The sequence below is a fragment of the Syngnathus typhle genome, linkage group LG4 (genome assembly GCF_033458585.1).
Source record: "Syngnathus typhle isolate RoL2023-S1 ecotype Sweden linkage group LG4, RoL_Styp_1.0, whole genome shotgun sequence".
NCBI lineage: Eukaryota > Metazoa > Chordata > Actinopteri > Syngnathiformes > Syngnathidae > Syngnathus > Syngnathus typhle.
Genome location: NC_083741.1, coordinates 18,781,098 through 18,798,624, shown reverse-complemented (window position 1 = coordinate 18,798,624; position 17,527 = coordinate 18,781,098). Strand labels below are relative to the sequence as shown.

Below are 17,527 nucleotides of genomic sequence, written 5' to 3'. Positions count from 1 at the left end.
CCTTGGACCTTAAGTACAAGTCTTCGTCGCATTCCCCCTGGGTTGCTCACTAACTGCTGTTTCTTGTGGTTTTGTGTGTCCCCAGGAGCAGCCAGGGTTTTATGCATATGAAGCTGTCCAGGACCAAAGAGAACAAGTATGTCCTGGGCCAGAACAGTTGCCCCTTCGACAGTGTGCCCGACATCATCCACTTCTACTCCAGCCGCAAGCTGCCCATCAAGGGGGCCGAACACATGTCCCTGCTGTACCCCGTGGCCATCAGGACTCTATAGTACCCCACCCAAACCAAAACCCCCATAACAGAAAGGGAAATCCCAAAACTGCTGATTCTGACTCACCTCACTGGTTGACAGATTCCCAAAGATCTGTCTTTTATGCAGGAGTTACTTTTGTTTATTTATGACCGACACACGCTTACTTCCTTTTTTGGGCGTTCCCACGGAGAGGATACACTTTGTCCCGGCTGTTCATCTGGAAAACTTAGGTTTTCTGAAAGGTTAATACTAAGGATGGGCAATTGGGTTGTCTTAGGGTGTATTCAGACCAGAAAAGTCTTTTAGTCCGCTTATTTGGTCCAGACCAAAAGCGGACTTTCGTTTAGTGTGTTTCCTATTCAGACTATACATTTTGCAAGCGAAGTACGTTTTGTAAAAACACCCACGCTTGTGACGATCTGCAGTCCAACTTTACAATCTGACCCTGGTCCTTTTAAAGTGGACCAAACAGTCAGTTCTGAATACATCCTTAGAGCATTATAACGCAACCGGAAAAGGTCGCCAAGGTTTGGGTCTGTATGATCTGTGACAATTATGAAACAAGATGTCCGTTTCTGTTCCAGGCTGTTGTCACGCAAGAGATAACTCTTCATTGTCGCACCCGATAGGCTTTAGCGGACTTGTCACATTGACTTTCTTCTGGTAGTAAACCAGAAGACTCCATTTTCCTCAATTACATTCGGGATTGGCTTCCAAACTAGCAAACAAAGCCACGACGTAGCCTGATAACTAAGTTGACCAAATGGAACCAGTATCAGAGTTTCGAAGCTAGCACGCCTTAGCCGACATGTTTAGACAGCAAAACGAGTAGTTGATGCCGATGCTGGTTCCATCAAAGTGCTGCACTTTATTTTGTCTCCATCGTGGAAATCATCATGATCCACTAATTGTTAACAAGCCCATCCCTAGTTGATACTCTATGCACGTAGATGTATTGCAAAGGGGGGGACGTGAAGAAGTCTGAGGCTTTTACGTTGATCTCTCTTTCACGTCATCATCCATACTCTCGACCATCAGTCAGCGGGGGGGGGCGTGTTACACCAATGACAGCGTAAGTGGCAAGACATTCTGGAGAGAGAGAGCATGATGGACGAGTCAGCCCGTCCAACAAGTCAGAGTTGAGGAACTAAAGCCCCCCTTTTAACCCTGGAGCTGTCCCGCCTAAAGCCCCTCCCCCCCCGCCACAACGCCTGCATTGTCTACCTCAGAAAATCAATGCCATTCAGCCGTCTGTCTGCAGATCAATAGGTACAGTGGGACGGCCCGCATCGATCCACTCTCTGCTTTCCTTAAAATCGTATCATTCGTTTTGAATTTGAAAAAGAAAAAAAAAAGCAGAAAAAAAGGACAATTCAAGCCCGGCTTTGGTGTGTTTTTGTCACTATTATGATGCTGTTTGATGTCAAACGTTTGGTTGAAGCCTTATAATGCATGGAGATCAGCTGACTGCAATCCTGCTTTTGAACGATTGTTCCCTGACTGTAATTTATTGATGGGCTAATTAGCGCCCCCATTTTTTGTTGTGATCGTGTTCTCCGGGGTGACTCCTGTGGTGCTCTACGTTTTGCTCTTCTTGTGTGCTCGTCACGCCTCGGCCCAATTCTTCCTGACCAACGGCAGCGCAGTTTATTGGAACCCCGATGAACATTCAAACTGGAACTTTATGCATTCAACGAGTCCATTGTAAATTCTCAAGAACACTGACAAGTCCTGTGTTGAAGTCACTTCTTGAATTTTGCTCACCAAGTACACGTTTTTTTTTTTTTTTTAAATTAAGGAAGAGAACCGAATTGTGTTCAATGATTTCCCTAAAGTGGACCATTAGAACTTTGACATTTGACCCTTATTTCAATGTTGCCAATTCGAGTGTTAACATTGTTACAGCTCCAAAAACAATACAAGCTCTTCAGTCATTAGCTTTTATTTATTATTGTCAGCGAAACACCAACCTTTGATGGAGTTGCTTGGTGAGCAAATCTGTAAGAAATGAAAAATTCAAGAGAATGGACTGCCGCTAAGTGTGTGCTATGCAACTGGAGGACTCCCAACTGGTGTTTCAATGGTACCAACCGTCCCACGGAGGCGATGAAAACGACTCACCTGTTTAAAAAGTCGAACTGAGGGTCGTCACGGTGAGGTCAACATCACTGCAGCTTTACTACGACTTAAGAGGACCTATGATAGAAAAGATTTAGAGAAGATGAATGTCTACGAAGGTTCTTAATGACCGCTGCAAACGGGTGTTCTAGACGGGGGAGGCCTTACTAAGCTTTGGAGGAAATAGACTGCAATCCACGGAGGACACTCAAAACATTTCTCTATGGAAAGCATCTCTTCTGTCTAAAGTGTCTTAACTTGTGAGCGTGTATGTGCGGCGTCCCCCTATGGCCAAATGTATATACTGAATGTATCATAAGCACGGGGGACGCGGAGGCATCTAAATAAAAGAAGAAATCGGGTTTATTATAACTAAATCGCAAGTTGTTGTCTGATGCTTTTAGACGATGGCACCAGTTGCCATGGCTACGCTTCTCTGTAAATAGCGTGCGGCTGCTATATTGTTTTGAGTCAAGGACTGTGGCTATTGGTATCTTCTCTCTCTTGTTATTGGGGGGAAAGTGAAGCTTCAAACTGGCTTCATGGATCAGTTGTATTTGTTTGACTACTTCAGATGGCCCTCTGTTCAAAATTGGGCTGAAAGCACACAGACTTGCAATTTCTTGCAATCCTTTCAAAAAAACCCGTATGGATGAGTCAGAAAATACAACTGGTTCAGGAAGTACATTTGAAGCTTCGTTTCCCCACCACTAACTATTCACTTAACAGATCAGGAAGTAACCCACACCGTACAAATGCAAACATTTGATAACATGCAAACAAACCAGGAAGTATTCTTTAGTTAAATGCTTAATGACATTCCAAGATTCTGGTTGAAGCATTCCCTAAGGCTGCATTTCCACTTCTGTCTTGAAATGTTATCATCCATCAAAGCTGTACATTAAAATCCATTATTCCAAGGTTCCATAGAGACAGGTGATCTCCACCTCTTCCATCAATGCATGAAACACATCAGAGGAGCTTTTGTGCACTAAAGAAAGAGCCAAGATGGAAGATCTCATATAAAAAGCTGAGTTGAATGCATTCAAATGGAGCGTAGAGGGGATAGAAATGACCTGCTGTCTGTCCACCTTTTTACACCCAACATGGTGACAGAAAGCAATCTCTGGTAGCAGACGTTATGCTAATGATGCTTCTTTTCACCAACATGTGGGGACACATTGGTGAAAAGAGACGTTCCTCATCTAGGTGGTCTGGTGGCTATTGTTCTTCTTGTCTGTTCTGCTTTGATTAGAAAAACATTTACACATCACGTGGCTACCATTGCCACAGTCAAAACCATTATGGCCAGAAACCATTCAGACTCAAGTCAGTACACACCAGTGGAGCCAAAGAATGGTGGGGAAAAAATATTTAATTTTGTTTGATTCAAATAAACAACAATGGTTCCTGCTTGCTAAGCAAAACAAACCAGAAAGTAGCCAATTTGTTAATAGTATGAGGATGTAATTATTAAACTAAATAGGTGTGATGTCATATTAAAGATTAAAAGTAAAAATCAGACTATTGTAACAATATAGTCAGGTCAGAAACAGACCTATACTGCCATCTAGCAGTCAAATCAGAAAAGCACGTTGGGCCACTTGATTAGGTACATAACATCTAAGCCTTACAAGCACGCTGAAGGGCATAATATTTAAATTGTTTACGATACCTCTCAGTTGTACAAAAATGGTTTCGACCATGCTAGAAATGTGTTTTTTCATTCACAAATTGCATTTTGTGTGCGTTTAATAAGGTTGAGATGATGGCAAGATCCTCAGCAGTCCGCATCGCAATGCACGTTTTCGTTTTCTCCTTTTCCATGGTTTTCATGACTGGCAAATTGGTCATTTTCCAGAACCCAGGTTTATTTTTGTATTACAAGTACACTGACAGTGAGTTAATAACAAAGTATGATATTATGATACAGCACAATGAATGTCATAACGTGCCAACAAAAATCTTTCATTCGAGTTTAGTTTAATGAGCAGGTCTGCATTCAGAGTCCCAGTCCTCCAGCAAAGATGAGTTCCAGGGCGGCCTGGATGTCTCCGTCAGTGGCCTGCAGTGCTCTGAGCATCAGGTCCTCATCCTGGATGCCCATGTCCCTGAGCTGTTGCATTTGCGACTGCCATCGGCCCTGAACGATGCATCGCCCCAAAGTCGCATTACTTTCTCTTTTACGTGTCTCAGCATGCACTTTAACCGAGATATTTGTTACCTGCAGGGAAGACATGTTGGTTGCTTGGAGGGCTTGTTGCAGTGCCTGACTGAACAGGTCGTTACTGACGGGGGTCCCTGCCGTCATAGGGGGGCCGCCGCTCGACGACGACGACTCGGCCTACAACCAAGTTTGAATAATGTGACATATAGAAATCTTTGGCTAAAGTCTAACTGTAGTTTGAAAGAATCGTAGAAAGTAAAGTGTGAATGCTTGGCTGTTAAATTTTGATGCAGCATAATTCATGTTCATACATGGTTGTGAGATGTTCCAGCACGGCCTGACCTGGTTGGCTGTGGTCGGAGTCACTGCGCTGCTTTCGGGCGTGCTCGCGAGAGCTAGCGCCGTTGCTAGCTCGCTCTGCGTAATGGGTCGTGGACCCGTGGCGCCGCTGTGGTTGAGCGAGAGCGGCCGAATGCCCGCCGAGACGCCCGCTCTGCTTGAAGGGCCTGCCGGGCTGCCCTGCTCCATCCAAAACAACACTCGTAAGAATTACGGCTTCAAAGGATGTCTGACGCTCGGAGCCAAGCAAAGACTCACAGGCTGGAAGTCTTCATCATCATCAGACATGCCCTCAAACATGAAGCCTCCTGCCACAGAAGAACAGTTTGGGTCAGTATGGCTAGGTGGATGATGTTTTTTCTAAAAAACAAAAGACGAAATAAATGTACCGACCAGGCATATCACTGTAGGAGCTAGCTGAAGTGTTGCGAGTAGAGGATGTGGCAGCGGCGCCGGTGGATTGCATGGGTGCACTTCCTGCCACAGAGTGCAGCACCAGAATGATGGCGTTGACCAGGGCCGGATGTGAGCTGATCAGTCTGTAAGGCACCAAAGAGAACTTTATGATTGCCACTCTGCACCCACACGTCTGACACAAGAAAAACCAAGCACTCACGTGTCTAACATGTTGGGGTCTGTGAACTGCACAAAGAGGTCTTTGTCTTGTAGCACGCCTGTGATGACAAATGTCAGCATTTGCATGTTTGCACCAATGAAAAAAAACGCATCGGGTCATACCTAGAGCCACAGGGTCGGACCTGAGTCCTGGTGTGGCCACGATGATTTGAGCCAGAGACTCTTTGTTGGTCAACATTTTGTACACCTGGGTATAGAAGAGAGATGCAGGATTAAGTAGTAGTGTTATTAAATATGCGAATAGCGTCATTCTCACAGAGTCTCTGTAGGTGGAGTGTAGCGAGTGGAGGGCGGCGTGGAGCATTCGGAACTCTCTGGCCGCGGTCACTCTGTTCACAGGTTCTGAAATAATAATCATTAAAAAAAGACATTTAAAGCTTTGGCATGTATTTCAAATGAAAAATATTTTCTTTAAATTTGTTAAAAAACACACCTGCAATGCTTTCAGGCTCTGACCAAGTCTTTTTCAGGACATGCAAGGTAGATCCCGGTAGAATCCCGCAGGCATCCAGCGTGAAGTCATCCTTCAGTTTACGCCCACAATGGACCAGCTCTGGAACCGCATACAGTACACATGGCATCTATCAAACTAGCGTTAAAGGTGGAGCCTAAGTATCATTGTGCATATGTGGAGAAAAATAATACAACTCAAATACGTCAAATTTTACTGGCGCAGCTGAATGCACCCCGACCAATAAATCTCAACCCTCTCTAATGAACTACTAACACCTCTCCAAGCGGGCCTACCTATGAGATCAGGGTCGGGTATAGAGTCGGGAAGTTGCGCAGCCACAAGCTGCTTTAGGGTGGCAACTCTGTAGCCTCCAGGAGCGACGTCCCCTGGCATCATCTCGGGGAAGTGGAAGGTGGATTTGGGCTGATCCAACAGCTTCAAGGACAAGTGCCAGTCTGAGGATGTCATCTAGAGGAGGAGGGGGGGTAATCGGGTGAATATACCACCTAGAGCTAAGCATACAATAAAGACCCTATTCGCTAGTTAACCCTAACCCTATGCAACGTAAGCAAATATGCAATCACGGCTAGCCGGCTTTCCCAAGACGCACTTACTGGATCGCAAATGTGTATTAAGCTATTCCACCGTATAACATAACATATAACATTGAATGGATAAAAGCAAGACTACAAATGGAAATATTCGGTAAAAGCGCACTGAAGATCAGCGCACACTCACCGTTGCAATGTTGACACTCCACTCGCTTCCTAGGTTTTAGTCACGTGGTACATGGTGCGTTTAGAGTCAGTGTCCACGTCAGGGAACTTTCATGCTCCATTTATTTTCTTAATTAAAACAAAGAAATATTCCTCTCAGACGTGAAATGCACCAGCTAAACATACATGTGTTTTATTTTGTTTGTTTTGATGGTTTTATCACATGAACCTAATAGATTTTTCCGCTGTCTTGTTCAGACGGCACTGCGTCATGTCTCGGGGGGAAAATGTGATTCCAGAAAGATGAATCATGGTGGGGTTCTTTTCATTTTGGTTAAGAGGCGCTATCCAGACTCGACAAACTAACCTTAGACACATTATAAAACATAAATAAATATTTTGTCTAATTTACCAGTTCCACATCACCAAAGATTATGTGAAAATCACACGCTGTAGTGCTGTATTTAATGGCGCTCCTTCCAAAAGAGATTTTGCATAAATAAAATACTAATGAGGTTGTCAGAACCTGCATCTTTCTTTTTTACGCTGTCCAATCGGGAGTGGGTCGGGATTCGTCCCCCTCGATATGACATCACCACCGGGCAGAGCAGCAAGGAGTGGTTGAGTGAATGCAACCAGATCCAAATCAATGGAACGCATTCGCGCACTTTGACAAACCCCGATCGAGCCATTTCAAGCCAGCAAAACACACCGTTATCTTGACGCTCAGCGGGACGAGAGGAATAAAACACACGTCGTGCTCCTGAACGCAACATCGACTGGACTGGAAAGACAACGCCGACGCCACTTAGGTAGTTCTTCTTGTCTTTGTCCAAACCATGGTAAGAATCTGTCCACCCACTACTTTGATTGCATGCATTTTGCTAAAAGTTACAACTCCAGCGTGTTTTTTAAAGCATCAGGCAGTTAAGTCGAAATCAGGGCTGATGTTTGTATACTTTTTCTCAGGATTAATGCTGTAATTTCTTATTTTAGCCGTAGGGAGGAAAGTCATGGAGAATAACGTTTGTGTGCCCCCGGTCGGCGACGTGGAGGAATTGCGTTCAATGACGCGGTAGTAATGGGAATTCCCTGTACAGTAATTTAACTATTTTTTTTTTTTTAATTAACAGAGGTGATGTGTCAAATGTCATCTTCAAGAGGGGGTTTCCTGACTTAAGTTGTTCTTTATCACGTGCTTGTTCAGCAGGCAGGTACAACATCCGGTGGGATGTAGAGGATGTTGTAGTCCCCATCCGGATAACTTGAGTGGGAAGTGATGTCATCCTGTTGTGTCCATCCATTCATTTTCTCCAACATCTCTCCTCATTTGGGTCGACAATTAAGTCAGTCAACACAGAATATTATGTTCTGTAATCATTTTCATATCAAATGTACTAAATGAAATCTTTCACCAGGAAAAAATGATTCTAACAATAAAAACTAAATCGCTCCTGAGAGAATGTCTACAGTAAACCAAGTTCTCCAATAAGTCAACACCCATGATACATTTTAGTGTTAACATTATCATTTCCTGAAACTTCCTCTGTGGTGTTGTCATAATGGGCTGCTACAAATTTGATCTTTTCCTGTTAAAAATAACAATCTATTAATCAACGGCCCCCAAGTGCGCTCCAGATCTTTTCCCAATTAAAATAAAGTGCTAAAAACTTTTAACGAATAAGAGTTCAAATGCTTTTTACACTACCAGCATGGGGTGGCACAAGTCAGTTAGTCACTTCCTGGTGTCTGGACACAACCAGGCGGAGTCAGCCTGTGGTTTGGTTTAGGGAGTTGGTCCAATTTCACATTGTGCTCTCCAAAGAACAACTCAAGGGAAATAGGGGTGGATGTTTTTTATTTCTTTGTTGCTATGTCAGGTTTACTTGCACAGTCTGGAGAAAGTGGCGAGCTGCTCAGTTATGGAAACTTTGGTCATGATGAGACTGCAAGACTGACCCACATCCGCTCCGCTCAAGTCAAACATTAAGGCTGATGGAAAAACATGAAACTTCTCATGTACTGTAGTTTTTGTCTTATTTTATTCCAAATGTATTGGCTCAGCTTGTGAACGTCACATGACTAAACCTGGTGAGCCATGATTGGTCGTTACCTGAGCCCTTAAGCACTGTGATGTCATTTTCAGTCGACAGTAAGTGGCAAAATGGCCGACCCCGGGATTGGATAAAAGAAAGTGCATTGTGTCAACACAATATTAATTTGAATGCCGTGTTTAGACAAGTATATGATTGTAAAGAAAATCTTTGACTTTGAGTGGGTAATCCTTTGGAGTTTAAAACTACCAGGCAAGGATAAGGAAAGATGACTAGTAGACGTTCTTTAATTGCTTTGTTTTGATCCCTGCAGCGTCACGCCTGACGAAGTTTTGCCGCTGTTCAAATCCACCCTGGGATCACCACTATGACCCTGCCGCTGCTGCCGCCGCTGCTGCTGTCTGCCATGCTGGCCGTCCAAGCTGTTGGTGGGTGTCAGCTGTGGTAACAATAAACCCCTCGAGGTCCATTAGTCTTCCCTCTTCAGAGCTTTGTAGGGCAACAAGAAGGATTGAAAGGATTCTCAAAGTTGCTGTAGTTTTAGACGAGGGGTCACATAGTATGGGCCCTTGGAGGACTTTTGAAAACCGAAATTGGCCAAACTAGGAAAAAGTTTGCGAAATAAACTCTAGACATACATGCATATTGAATATAAGATACGTTTCGCAATTTATTTTGAATGGAATGTTTTGGTATGAATCCAGAAAAACAGTTTTGCGACACCCTCCATGAAAACTGCTTCTAGAGCAAGTTTTTTCCATCCTTCTGAAAGGGCGACTGGGTGATGTCGCAACGAAGGAATCATAACTTCAAAGTTTCACTTCTGTACAAGCAAAGAAGTTGGGTCATCATAAAAAAGTAACAAATAGGCCCAGGCTGGCTTGATAACGTCTGTGCGCACCATAAATAAAAGAAAGGAGTCTAGCATGTCAAAAATTGGGATCTGCACTGTGGAAGGTTTATAACCTTCTTTTCTTTGCTGTTGGTGTAGACTTGGACACATCATGTTAATTAAAATCCCATACCGGCTGATACAGCATGTCGAAATGCGGGCCCAACATCCTCAGGCAGACCTGTAAAATTGACTAACTTCTTTTTTTTTTGGAAACCACCCCATAAAATTCAACCCTTTTCCTCTACACAGCAAATTCCCCTGTGGACTATACTAACTTGATGAAATAATATGACAAATTGGGATTTGAGTGAGAATAAAAGCATGGGAGTTTAGATGACAAAATGTGGTGACCTGATTCAACTTGCGGCACAGTGGAGCTCAGTACAACCAGTTGTTCATTAGGCATCTCTTCTCCGCTGACACAAATTGGAGCACAAGCCGGCTCATTAGCGGCAGCGTGGCATCCGCACGGAGGAGGAGTAGATGTCGGTTGGCTCGTGCAATGATTCAGTTTCTCTCCACTGAGTGGAGCACTAAGCGAATTAGTTGGCTCAATACATGGAACTCAATACAAAAATACTGCTGTTGTCGTGCCGATTATGCATAATCAAAGGTAACGTTATCCCTAGCTCAATATGGCATCCTGTCTCCGAACAACAATAACAAAATGGCTGCCAAGGGATTTTATTTTGTAGCTTTCTTAATGTGGACTGCATTCGATTTCTTCTTTTATAAACCTCATTTACATGTTTTAAATGTCTTAATTTACACCGATAGTCGGGGAAGATATTGCATTTCGATTTGCACGTTTGACATAAAATGTTTGAAATGTGTCACGTGACACCCTGTGTAACTTTGTCTGCACGTGTAGGGGTAATTTAACTTATATAATTATTGTAATGGCTGTCAATTTGATGTCTAATTTGCCTTTTCTGGTTGCCGGTCAGTTGCAGAGCACATACTGCCTGAACCAAAGTACATCAGTGACTTTCCTTGAGTAGTGTCAGCCAGTGGAGTAGGCGGAGCTAATGGCAAGCCATTAGTCTAGCAATTGTATTTAATACAACATAGAAAGTTGAGCAGATTTCACTCTGGGAGAGGAGCCTCTGGCTAATTAAAATTAATTTGTGTAATTGGATCGATACCCCTGGGCGAGAAAATTGTCTGCTCTCAACTGTCTTTACAAGTGCGATAGCTGTGAATGCTCCTCCCCCGTGTCTTCCTTCCCCCAACACTGTGATTGATTCTGCAGAGAAGGCTCACTTTAGCTTGCACATAAATTCAATTTTAGGCTATTACCCCGTATCTGTGATGCTCTTGCTAATTTGCTTGCGTCCGCTGAAGGGTCCCATCGAGGAGGCGTCTTGACTGAGACTGGTTTCAGCACGGCGCATACGCACTCACGTACATCATCAGTCTTGTTGGCCCTCCGTTCTCCTTCCGTTCTCCCCCGTGCGTTCATTGAGACAGAGTGCATTACCCAACAAGCGCCTCATAATTATTTCAACATGTCGTCAAATTGCAGGCCTGTGGGACTGTTTAAAAATTGATCCAGGTAATATGCAGCAATTGCACTTCAGCAGGGGTGGAGCAGGACCCGGAGCCATGTGTGGTTGACTTTGAGTTGTTTGGATGGATGCTGAGCCGTGCTTGGAAACTGTTACAGGCTCAGCTACTTTGCTAAGGAGAATCCCCCCCTCCCAAAAAAGCAAAAACAAAACAATGACAGGCAATTTTAAAGGACTCCCAATGTAACAAATTTCCTTAAAATTGCATGAAATCAATGGCAATTTTCTGTTCTAATTTCTAAATTCTAGTTGCTGTTTGTAAAACGGCCACCAGAGGGCGCTCAATATTGTATTGGCTCAGACAGGTACCTTGAAATAAGGATGGTATCAGCGACGATAACATGCAAATTACTCAGTGTTCTGTTTTGATTGGCGTTTTCTGAGAGGTACTAACTAGCGCGTTCTGATTTTAACCTGTTTTTTAATTAATACCTTTCAGTATGGTCCAGTTCCAAAACATGCTGTTAAATTGTAAGAAAAAGATGGACAACATCCTGTGAAGGCAAATCAAGGAAGCCTTCACTGCCATGCTGTTTCTCTTCATCTTTTAAGACTTCTGTCCTCAAGTGAGATCTGACCCTTTGACCGTACGTCTACCTTGTCAGCTAGCCACTTTCCTTTTTTTTCTTTTTCTTTTTTCATTTGTGAAACCGCAGCTCATCAAAAGGCTCTCGGTGTCTGCGGACTTGTAAGCCAGAGGCTCAGTCTTATCTGACTGCCCGGGCCCATTAGCGGGTTATTGACAGGATATGAGATGGCTCGTATCAAGGAAGGAGGCAAGAGAAGGGTGATGTTGGGCAGCGATGAGAGAGAGAGAGTGTGCGAGAGAGGAAGGCTAGCGTGTGAGAGAGAAAGAGATCGAGGGGCAGAGAGATTTACGGAAAAAACAGCACAAAAGAACCTGATTTATGACTCTGCGGGAAATAAGCAAGTCTGAGTCCTTATCTAGCTGATCACCTGGATGTCTCCCTGGCGAGGACACTACTTTGTGATTTTCTGGAGAAATACATAAGAAAAGAGGAGATTATATTCAGAGCTTGATGTTGAAAGTGACCCTTTTCATGCGCATAGGTTGTGTACGAGGATGGGATGGGAAACATCTGAAAACGAAATCTCCCCTGATGATCATGTGAAGACCTCACAGCAGGATCCATCTCTACTCAGATTGGGTGCGCCGATTAGCATTCATTTAGTCACTCTTTTCACATCCATTTCCGATTTACCAATTTCAGACAAAATCATGATTACAGTGCACACTCCCATCAATCCAATGACACCCATTGCCCCCTCCGAGTAAGATTATGGACATCCACATGTGCGGAAATCAAAAACTCACTTTTCCTTTCAGAATTCCTGCAGGTCTTGATTGTGTCGTTAAAGTAATTAGTATGAAAGAGCTCACGCATCCCCGTTGAGCTCAGAGCTCATTTGATGTTCTGGTCTGTACAAAAAAATGGAAATGTGTTGGCCTGTAATATCACAGGTTGACAGTAGGGGGCAGTATTATATAAGCGTAGTTAGAAACAACCCCTCTTCTTAACCTCGACCAAGTTTTGCCCATGTTCACTACTCGTGTGTGTGTGTGTCTGCGTGTGTGTATAATGACACACTATTTTCGAATCACTCGTCTAAAACCTTCAATTGTTGCCCATTTAACTCGCTATGTCAATAGTGTGTCCTTTTCATTTGCCGTGTACTGATCATTCACAAACTCCTACTAATGCTTTCTACACCGTTGGCCTCCGTGAGAATTACCCTTTAAAAGTGTGCACACTATGATTAGCAGATGGCCGGGACCCAATCATTGTGTAAATATCTCTGTCCAGGTATTGAACGGTAGTTATTACCTTGACAAAAGGAAGACTGAGGCACTAATTGTGTGGCAGAAAAGTCTCTTGCAGCAGCATCACTGGAGGAAATGAACTGACCATTGGAAATAATTTATGACATAAACCATAAATTGCACCATTTTTGCAGTGGTCAACTTTGTACCATTAAATTGTGTTTACTTCCCACGCCGTTTGACTTTGCATGCACACCCCGGTACTGAGAACATTTGTTATTTGCAGCTGTGTTTGTCAACGTGACCGATGTCAGTCACGCTGACAGAAAGCTCTTTGCTCCACTGCAGCTTCCTTACAGCTTCTCCATTGTAGTGTCAGGAGTTCCTTGTGTCCAACTCCTCACACTGCGTTGCTACGGACCTGCCAGTAGTCAAGCAGGTGTGGAATATCAATGTGGTCTCTGGCCTTTGGGGCCGGAGAGGAAAACGTGTTTTGTGTGTGTATGTGTGCGAGGTTAACTGCTGTTGGATTACATTGAAACAGATACTACACATTTGTTTCTTTCTTCATAGAGATCAGGGAAACTAGACTCATAAGAGCCTTTGTGGAACATCTGACATTTTCCGCTTTTTACACCCAACCCCACAAAGCGGGATAGTGCTCTGCAAGTCTCTGGGCCAACAAACCACATACCCTGCTCAGACACACTTGACCACTGCGGTCAGATTATTTGGCACTGTACTGTGCTCAAGGCCAGTTTAGTAGTTGTTCTCTCGGCAAAGACCAAGACCATACCAGGCTTTAGCTAAAAAAAAAAAAACCTCATCCTTTTCTGTCCAACGCTGGTCTATACTCACACTGATTCATGTGGTTGCCATCACGCCATATCACAACACTATATGACTGCATTTTATTTTTTTTGCTTTTACTTTGTTCCTCATTTCAAGTCAGTTAATTATATTTTGCTGCTTACGGACGGGCATGGGCACAGAACATAGACATGATTGTTTACCCGTGGTTGTCATGAGGTACGATTATTAACTCCATTGTAAGGCTGCACGGATAAGCAAGGTTGATTGAAGTGCAGCAGGTTGTTGAAGCACAAACATTGGGGAAATATGAAGGACGAACATTGGGTAAATATACCACACGGACAAAAAAGTACAAGGATACCTGGTCGTTATACCGGCAGGAAATGAAAACATATGCGGTCGGTCCTATAAGCCTTTTTCCATCCGCTCTTTTGGGAAAAAAGAATCTGAGACTTTTGAAGGGTGCCTGGAGCTCATTCATGTTGAAACTTTTTTCATTTGATTGCTTTTACAAGTTCCATCATTACCATCGAAGTTTTCGAAGCAAAGATTTGCCCTACGATTTCTTGGATTAGTGATGAACATTTCAAGACAACGAAGTTTAAAATATGATGTTTGCGAACGGCTTAAACCAAAGCTAACAAATGAATGACCACCTAACTAACCGTCTCGCACAAAGCTTATGACAGCAGTCCTTTGGACAACCACGCTAAAAACATCTTCCCCTTTTTATTTTACGAGACAACTCATCGGAAACGTCTCCGGCGACAATGTGCATAAAACATCCCAGTTGGTACGCGTTCGTGCCGATTAGCACAGTGTGGTTAAACGCTCCGCTCGCATCCGCCCTTGCCCCGAGCCTCCTTTCCCATCATCACGAGCCACAATAGCAATAGCGGCTTGCCAACACCTGACAAAAACCGTTATTGTTGGTAGGTGTTTGAAAATGCCACGGTGACGCTTAGGCTTGAAATTAGAGTGGAGAGCGGTGTGAAGATCATTTAAAGACTTTTTTCTTTTCTTCCTTTCCTAGTCAGCGCTCGCCGCTAAGCAGGGCCAGCTGCCAGCGTCCGCCAAAGGCTTAAATGAGTTTATTTCATGTCGGCTGTGAAAGTGCCCGTCTCTGTCACGTAGGCACTCAAACAGAGCTGAGGCCCATAAACACAAAGTGCAGCGTGTAAATCGCGGCAGCCTGACGTCTCCCAGCCTGCCCTCGATGGCTGCTCAGCATGTCTTTATAGAGAGGGCAGGAGAGGAGAATCTTTACTTCCCCCTCAGGGAAGACCCCATTGGGAAGACCGCTACATCTACCAACTACCCTCCTCTCCCCTAAACTTTGTGGACAGTAGAGGAATTCAAGAGTGTTCTTGACCTTATTGACAGATATTATCTTTAGCTTGATGCTATTTTGTGCTACAACCGTCCAGCCCCCACCTTCGTGAATGCACATGGTGGTGTGACTCATCCATGCCTGCTTTCAGAGTGATTTAATTGAACCCTGTGTCCCGCATGCATATGGAGAGCTATCACTGGCCTGCTCCTTGGAATAATGAAACACTTATCATGAGTGCAAGGAATGTGATTTAGAAACAAAACAAAGTGTGGCATTTGCTTTTCCGCTCTAACTGCTATTTGGTGGTTTGAAAAAAAGTCAACCCAATGTCACATTAGTCTCCGATTTCTCAATGGACGTCTGAGAATGTTTTTGTGGAAGCGAGCAACCTTGAGAGGTCGAACACGGCCGGTCCAGATTTCACCGGGCAACATTTGAATTCGAACCCAATCACCACTGTGGAAACAAAACATACTTTATACTATTAACTTCTTCACTTATCAAGATGACACTCTATCCACTCTATCCCTCATAAAACATTATCACACTTTCCAAAACGATAAACAGAAAGGGATTATTGTGGCACGGGAGCCCTTTTTCTCCTCGTTATCTTTCTGCAGTTCTACCGTTAGCCGATAGATGGCACTGTTCAGGCATCAGTGGCAAGAGATACCTCGTTTGGATGTGTTAAACGTACACGGCATGAAAAATAGGCCTGCCTTGACTCGGCGTCCGTACATGAAGGCGTTCAAAGTCTTGTTTGTTGGTAATTGGATAGTTGATTAAAGCACCCCTGAATTGGTCAAATCTACCCCATACCAAAGTGAGTCAACGCTCTCGACACCGCGTGTTGGAGTTCAAAAGCGAGTGAAGAGACAAAAAATGCTACCTTGATTTGAACAATAATTATAGGGACAAAACACTTTGTTGCTCCTGGGGCTCGAGTAATTTTTTCCCCTCCTCTCCTGTGATGGAGATGAGTGTCTTGGCGTTGTATATAAGCAGGCAGGGATCAATGAGAAGCGCTGACTCGCAAGGATGCCACGAACGTCTGCCCGAAATGGCCGCTAATCCGGAATAATTACGCTTTCACCCTCGTCTAGACAAACAATGAAGCATGTGCCACTCAATCACCGAGTTTTTCAGTCGAAGTGGCGGCGGCATTGTCTTAAAAAAAATCACACTCTAGAATGATTGTGTTAATCCCCTTTTACTTACTTCCTCCTGCCACATTTGTTTCTGAAACAAATCTAGCGTACATTTCAAACTGACTTTGAAGGATATCAGTCAATTCCATTCTAACCTTTGTACAATGTCACTCACAAGCTGCTCCAACTCTCTTGTAGCCCAGATGGAGGTGCTTGTCCCCGACCAGCCCATGGTGGCGTTGCACGATACGGACGTCATCCTAAACTGCTCCTTCAGCCCCGCTGGCTCATTCAACGCATCTGACGTGACAATCTTCTGGCAGCTGACCGACACCAAGCGCAGCGTGTACGGATACAGCGAAGGTCGCGATCAGCTGGCTGACCAGGCCGAACGCTTCGTCAACCGCACCGGCCTGTTCCCTCACGAGCTGGGCCGGGGCAACGCCTCGCTGTTCCTGAGGAAGGTGGTGGTGGCTGACGAAGGCAGCTACACTTGCTTTGTCAGAGTGCGAGAATACGGCAGCGCCGCTTTGTTTCTACAGGTGGCCGGTGAGTTTGTACCGCACACACCATTTGATGTTGAAAAATATTGCCTACAACTAAATAAGAGTTTAACATCCAAAGATTTTTTCTTTTAAACACACACTCTAATAATACAGCGTGTGTTACACTTAAGTGCATGCGGTAAGTAAACATGATAAACAGATTCCCCAAGGCTGCTCAACTGCATGTTTGGTCAATAAGCGCTGATTGTGGCCTCTGTTGTGATCAATAGCTGCTGACTTTGACTATCAGATGTTGTTTTGGTCAATCAGCCTTTCCCAACATCTTGGCATCTTATATGCCGAGACTTTTCATTTACTTACAGTGCAGCGGCACATTTGTATATCTAGTGAGAGATGGCTGGTCAATTCTCAGAGGATGGATGTGCATTAGGTCTTGTTAATGAATAATCTTTTTTTTTTCCCCTGTTCGTCTCCCAACAGTGACAAATTGGTTCCATTTTATGCATGAGATTTATACAGGTTTCTATTTTTGAAAGACATTTACATTGTATATTTCCTACCTGCTGCGAATGCAAAGAGGCCAACCGTCTTGATGGAAATGTGGCAGTCAAATGGACAGTAGAGTCGGCTGCATCTTGATTGACTCGCCAAGCATACAGCACGTTCATACTATAAATGCACATCACTCCAATTACCGTATTTTCCGGACTATAAGGCGCACCGGACTATAAGGCGCACCTTCA

General features: G+C 44.0%; 3 protein-coding genes across 7 annotated transcripts in view; 2 read left to right on the top strand and 1 right to left on the bottom strand.

The window, feature by feature from the left end:
• The window catches only part of LOC133152398 (SH2 domain-containing adapter protein F-like), a 55,499-nt gene extending 52,750 nt beyond the window's left edge, over positions 1–2,749 (top strand). For all 3 annotated transcript variants that reach the window (XM_061275961.1, XM_061275959.1, XM_061275960.1), the window contains one exon: positions 86–2,749. In XM_061275961.1, coding sequence (XP_061131945.1) covers positions 86–272 — 187 coding nt within the window. In that variant the 3' untranslated portion in view covers positions 273–2,749. The remainder of the gene's footprint in view (positions 1–85) is intronic.
• A 1,473-nt stretch (positions 2,750–4,222) lies between these two features.
• On the bottom strand, positions 4,223–6,861 carry LOC133152399 (ubiquitin-like protein 7). 3 transcript variants are annotated; one of them, XM_061275962.1, is made up of 11 exons: positions 6,707–6,860; positions 6,262–6,436; positions 5,948–6,067; positions 5,771–5,856; positions 5,617–5,701; positions 5,495–5,552; positions 5,272–5,417; positions 5,137–5,186; positions 4,882–5,058; positions 4,597–4,716; positions 4,223–4,515 (listed from the first exon to the last, which is right to left on the bottom strand). In XM_061275962.1, the coding sequence occupies exons 2-11, from the start codon at positions 6,434–6,436 to the stop codon at positions 4,375–4,377; spliced, it is 1,158 nt and encodes a 385-aa protein (XP_061131946.1). In that variant the 5' UTR covers positions 6,707–6,860; the 3' UTR covers positions 4,223–4,374. The 3 variants fall into 3 exon arrangements, 2 of the variants coding, with proteins under 2 accessions (XP_061131946.1, XP_061131947.1); XM_061275963.1 differs by lacking the exon at positions 6,707–6,860 and adding an exon at positions 6,583–6,677; XR_009714126.1 differs by having other exon boundaries at positions 4,320–4,515; positions 4,851–5,058; positions 6,707–6,861.
• A 391-nt stretch (positions 6,862–7,252) lies between these two features.
• The window catches only part of cd276 (CD276 molecule), a 46,570-nt gene continuing 36,295 nt past the window's right edge, over positions 7,253–17,527 (top strand). Inside the window, exons 1-3 of the mRNA XM_061275964.1 lie at positions 7,253–7,526; positions 9,052–9,166; positions 16,477–16,827. Of these exons, the coding sequence (XP_061131948.1) occupies positions 9,106–9,166; positions 16,477–16,827 (412 nt within the window). The 5' untranslated portion in view covers positions 7,253–7,526; positions 9,052–9,105. The remainder of the gene's footprint in view (positions 7,527–9,051; positions 9,167–16,476; positions 16,828–17,527) is intronic.